The sequence below is a fragment of the Acinonyx jubatus genome, chromosome A2 (genome assembly GCF_027475565.1).
Source record: "Acinonyx jubatus isolate Ajub_Pintada_27869175 chromosome A2, VMU_Ajub_asm_v1.0, whole genome shotgun sequence".
Classification (NCBI taxonomy): Eukaryota; Metazoa; Chordata; class Mammalia; order Carnivora; family Felidae; genus Acinonyx; species Acinonyx jubatus.
Genome location: NC_069383.1, coordinates 18841686 through 18847685, shown reverse-complemented (window position 1 = coordinate 18847685; position 6000 = coordinate 18841686). Strand labels below are relative to the sequence as shown.

Below are 6000 nucleotides of genomic sequence, written 5' to 3'. Positions count from 1 at the left end.
CAGGTGACCAACAATTCACTTTTCCCAATGAATAGAGAAATCTTGTTGTTTAGAGGGGTCTTTGTGATGCTAAGCTAAAACGGGCTTTCCCACATCTTCTACCTGTTGATCTTCATTCTGTACATGCTTTGACCACACAGGACAGGTTTTACCCTATTCGAAAATCTTCTGAATATTTGATGTAGCTGTTATATCCCTATGTTATACCCAATTGTTTGTGGTAAATACTGCCAATCAATTGATACAGTTTAAATGAATTAAATGCATCTTGAATAATTTAATTTGTTAACAAATTTATTATCCAATAAATTAATTTGTTAATATTAAAGCTCATGGCATTAATTAATATACTAATTCACTAATTCAATGAATACAGATTAAAATGGACGTGCCTTTGGGTTGATAGTGGTAGCTTTAAGAGAAGGAGGATCAGGCTGAACTTTAGAGGATTCCAGCCCGCAAATTAGTGAGCTCATTCTGAGGCCAAGGTCACATCTACAGCATTGTAGATTTCAAAATTCTTTCTTGTTTGTTCACTCAGGAGTGATCTGGGGGGAAACTGATGAAGATGATGGAATTCTCATTTACATCACTGTTCTCAGAGATGTGCCCGTCAAGCAGACTAGAACATGCGTGTATCTGCTGGCCACACATTATCTTTCCATTAGATAAAAAGCCTTTGAGCACTACTTGAATATCAGCAGTGATTATAATAAAAAAAGTTAAGCCCGAGGCACTTACTCTTTGTCTGAACTCACAGCTGAGCACACTGGCATATGCCTGCTGGCCAGAGAGCGGACTCTCTTTCCACAGTGCTGGAGGGAGAGTCTGACAAATTCTGGATGAATGATTCTTCTTTTAAAATATTCTTTATCTGCCACAAAAGTGCTGCATCAGCACATTTGTGTATATGGCAGCATGTCGTGGTTAGGAGTCTTGGCTCAAGTCAGTAAGTATTTATTAACTGAATGAGTGAACAAATGAATCAGAAATCATTGGATAGGACAAGGTCAGTGGAAATCTGCCAGAATAGAATATATTTTACGTAAGTTTGTTACTTTTTAGGGAATAGTTTGAAATCACTGTCTTTGCAGATGAGGTTTATAAAAGCTGCCGCCCAGGGCTTCTTCCTGTAAGTCAGGAAGCACTCCAGTCACCAACATTTGTAACTGGACTGGACTAAACACTTGTGCACCCCCAAAATTCATATGCTGAGACCCTAACCCCCAACGTGATGGCATTTGGAGGTGGGGTTTAGGTTAGTTGACGGGGTGAGGGCCTCCTGATGGGATAAGGGGTCTAACAAGAAGAGAGAGAGATCTCTTTCTCTTTCTGTATACATCCTGCCAAGGATAGACCTTGAAAAGATGTAATGAGAAGGTGGCAGGTGCTCACCAGCTACCGAATTGGCTGGTGCCTCCATCTTGAACCTCCTAGGCTCCAGAATTGTGAGAAATAAATGTTAATTGTTGAAGCCTCCCAGGCTGCAGTGTTTTATTATAGCAGCCCGAGCTGATGCAGAGCGTAAAGTATCTTTCAGAGAAGCAAATTGGTTCTGAGATGAGATGCCGGGTATTGCTTTATTACTTGTATTGAAGAGGGTGGCATTCCTGACGTCTTCCCCCACCAACTCTAGGAAGGTCCCACGGAGGACTCTGTAGGTCCTGTGCTCAATCTGCAGTGGACAGGGGTTGCAGGGAAGGACTGAATGGATGGTCCCAGTCCTTAGATAAAGGAGGATGTGAGACTGGGGAGCTGAAATGTGGAAAGGGACTTCAGGGAGTGGAGCAGGATTAGAATTGTGTCTATGAGCGATGCCCCAAGGAGTTAACTAAGGACAAAAGGAAAGGTGAACAGCCTTGAGGTCACCACTGAGGTTACAAATTATGGATGCAGAGTTGAGTAATGTGTAGACCGTTGCAACTTTCTGTAGGAGAACCTGGCTACCCAGAAGGAGAGAGGCAAGAGAGTTGGCTACTTAGCAGTGGGGATCAGCAAGGCAGTTAAGAGCAAAAGATTCCAGGAGGCTTACTGGTATTAAGTCACTAACCCTGAAATAGAAAGTGCTTCAGAGAAGTTAGGCAGCGAGTGTTTCAAAGCAGAGGGAGACTGGCCACATGAATAGGTACGAAATGGTTACAGTCAATGAACCTGGGAGTGTCCCGCTACCCCCCTCCCCCGTTGCTTAGGTTCAGCCACTTCTCTGGTTTACATTTATGTGGAGGCTCAAGATCTTCTTGTCCCCAGCCAACGTATCTCTCTGTGTTCTCTACCATTTGTTTAATTCCATTTCTTCCTTAAACTTGAGGCTCCAGTGATTAATAACAATTATCTTGGGGCCCAAGCTCGGGGACAGTTTAGTTAAGACTCTGCTGCCACCTAGTGGTCCTTGGTTGCTTTACATGCCTGTGGCATTGAGGCTAGGAAAGAGGCAAGTGAAAACCAAGAGAGCTGACTATATGGATATGAATATCCAACGGGTCTGGGGTTCACGCTGAGAATAAAGGGGAAAAAATTAATCGGTGTGAGAATTACAGAAGAATAAGGGCTTGTAGTCTAAGAGAATTTCAGAGTTTGAAATCTTGACCACGAAGGAATATCAAGTGAGGATTGATTCCAAAGGCATGGCTATGGTTTTGTGTACCTGAAAATGTCCTGAAGAGAGAGGTTTAAGTTGAAGGTCAAAGAATCCAGGGCCAGGTTTTATCAAGGGCCATTTACATTCTCCATTTAGAAATGAATGCTCCTGTGTTAGTGTCCATGTTTCAATAATATTTTTCCTCTTCCACACTTCCTGACACATGGTTTATAAAAGGCTATTTGAATGGATTTGAAGTTTACACATCATTAATGGTGATTATAGAGGATGGACTGGAGATTACAACCGTGAACTGGTTGGCCTATATTTTAAATATGATAGAGTTCCAAATATTTGGTTTTCTCAAGCCAAGCAGCTATTTTCTTTTTCTTTCTTTTTTAAGTTTATTTTATTTATTTTGAGAGAGAGAGTGAAAGCAGGGGAGAGGCAAAGAGAAAGGGAGAGACAGAACTCCAAGCAGGCTCCACACTGTCAGTGCAGAGCCCCACGCGGGGCTCAAACTCACTAAATGTGAGATCGTGACCTTAGTGGAGATCAAGAGTCAAACACTTAACTGATTGAACCACCCAGGCGCCCCCAAGCAGCTATTTCCAACCTTCCAGTAACTTCCCCTATGCATCTCTACTAGGCAGATGATGTCCACATACCTGGTACTTTGCGGCTTCACGTGTATCTTCCTAGGGCAGGAAAACATCCTGGATGTTGCTACTCCTTGCCTGAAGTGGACACACCATATTCCTCAATGCCCCTCTTGCCTTCCCTGCCACTTACTCTCCACTGTGAACTTTCTATAAGATTTTCATCGAGGGATTCTTAATCTGGGGTTCATGGATCCCAGGCTTTGGGGAAGCCCCTGAAATCAAATGCAAAAATTTATTTTGTGCACACTTGTTTATTTTCTCTCATTTAAAAAATTTAAATTCTTAAAGGAATGTGTGGCTCATGAAAGAACAGCCCTTGCTTCAGGCAATTTGACTTCCTTTGATCTCAGGCAAGTTTCTGAACCACTGAACTCCATCACCTTTCCCTCCTTTCTGAGTTTGTAAAAGTTTTTCAAAGTTAACTCACTCAACTTTTCCATGCTTGTCCAAGGAAGTCTGGAAACCCTGCATATCTACCCACTGGGTTATCTATCTTTTGTGCATACTATCCTCAGTCAGCTGAGTCTTTGGCTGAGCCAGAGGGTTTCCCTTCTCCACTCCCCAATGGGCAGAGGATTTCTAGACATTTTTTCCATTCCTTACCGAGTGGACTCTACATTTCTTCCAGCTGAGAGCTCAACCAAATCATATGCTTGACTCATTCTTGCTGACCTTCGGATTCTCCCCGGGGCCCATTAATTCCAGGGCTGAAGCTGGCAGTGGTTCCCCAGACATCCAGGGCCTGAAGGACCCACTGCTGTCTGGTCCTTTGAACACTTTGATGAATACTCTGGTTACCTCGTGATTCTTTTTTGAAGTTTATTTATTTATTTTGAGAGAGACAAAGAGAGAGAGAGAGAGAACAGGGGAGGGGCACAGAAAGAATCCCAAGCAGGCTCTGTGCTGTCAGTGCAGAGCCCGGGGCTCAAACTCATGAACCGTGAGGTCATGACCTGAGCTGAAATCAAGAGTCGGATGCTTAACCGACTGAGCCACCCAGGCAGCCCTGGTTACCTCTTGATTCTTAAGACAGCTTTATAGGCCAACTAATCTATCATGTAGCTTCCTTGTCAGTTGTGATAGCAGACATTATTTTTTTGTAACTTCTTACTATGGAAAATTTCAGACATATACAAAATTAGAGAGAATAGTATATTGACTGTAATGTACAGTTTACTCAGCCTTCATCATTTTATGACCAATATTATTTCATCTGTACCCCCTTGCTTTCGACTCCTGCCCCTGATTATTTTGAAGCAAATCCCAACATCATGCCCTCTCATCTATAAATATAGCAGTAGATATGTCTAAAAGATTTCTTAATACCACATCACATCTAAAAATTAGCAAAAACTTTCTGAAGTTCATTGAGCATTAAATAATAGTGGTTGAAGGTGGCTCTTGTTCAGAAAGAAAACCTCAATTTCAGTCTTGAGCTAAAAACAAAGAATCGCAATTAAATTTTACCACTACTAAGACACCAAGTCAGGATATTTTGCTTCTATTTCTTTTTCTTTTTTTTTAAGTTTAGTTATTTATTGAGAGATAGCAAGCTAGTGCAAGTGGAGGGGCAGAGAGAGAGAGAGATGGAGAGAGAATCCCAAGCAGGCTCTGCACTGGCAGTGCAGAGCCCAACACGGGAGCTCAAACCCACAAACCACAAGCCACGAGCCACAAGATCATGACCTGTGCTGAAGTCAGACACTCAGTCGACTGAGCCACCCAGGCTCCCTGCTTCTATTTCTGACAAAAATTCATAGAATTGAAGATGCTTAAGTCCATAAGAGTGAATAAAGTTCATTTTTTACACTCTTGGTTCCACAACACAAAGATTCAAATATTTTCTGCAAAGGATATACTGATGAATAATACAGTAAATAATCACAGGCGTTAACATCTTATTGTTTTATAAGTTTGTAAGTTTATACGTTTGTAAATTTGTCCAATTAAGCCTTTTTCTGTTCCACAGAAGTTTTTACCACCAGCAGTTGTAATACTGTTTAGCAGATTCTACGTCGGTTTGTACTGCATTATAGACCTTCTCAACTTGTCACTGTTCTTTACACACCATTTGTAGGATCCAATTCTTCAGCCATTTCAAACTTGACATTGACACGTCAAGTAAACAGCAATAACTGAGCATTATCTGGGACACCTGTCAACTCATCAAGATACAAGGAAAGATAGCCATTAGCCTTGTTTTTTTTATGTTTTGTTTGTTTCTTTGTTTTAACTAACTGTTGATGTTATCCCAATGTCTTCAGCACTTGGACCAGCTGTTCTTACCAAAAGACTGGTTACCTTAAACAAGTTTCTTTTCTCTGGACACATTTTTTTCAGCTTCTGCAGTCAAACATGTTTTAATGAATTTACTAATGGTCAATGGCTTTTCTTGTTTGCTACCAAATGAGCCACTTGAAAACGTTAGCCTCATTTACGTGTTTAATTTTTGTGAAGAAATTCTGTTATACTGAGATATTCCATTTTAAATTTCTTAATATTTCTGACTATCGCTTTTCTGTGAGTTGGAAATATTGTGATGGCCGCTTAATCTGGTAAGGTTGTTTTAGCACAATTATAGTGTCATTACATAATGAGTATAATCCAAGAAAAAGGAAATCACACTCCAGTGATGAAAAAGTGCAGCATTTGAAGTCCCCCTTTCTTGCTTTGACATGAAGGATATGCATTGGTGATATGAAATGAAGTGAAATGAAATGAAATGAAATGAAATGAATAAAATAAAATAAAATGAAATGA

The 6000-nt window shown here is 40.9% G+C and overlaps 1 protein-coding gene across 1 annotated transcript in view; it reads right to left on the bottom strand.

Annotated features, from left to right (window-relative positions):
- Positions 1-561: 561 nt before the first annotated feature.
- LOC106975709 (uncharacterized) overlaps positions 562-6000 on the bottom strand; it is a 53542-nt gene continuing 48103 nt past the window's right edge. Inside the window, exon 5 of the mRNA XM_053217787.1 lies at positions 562-3452. Coding sequence (XP_053073762.1) covers positions 3388-3452 — 65 coding nt within the window. The 3' untranslated portion in view covers positions 562-3387. The remainder of the gene's footprint in view (positions 3453-6000) is intronic.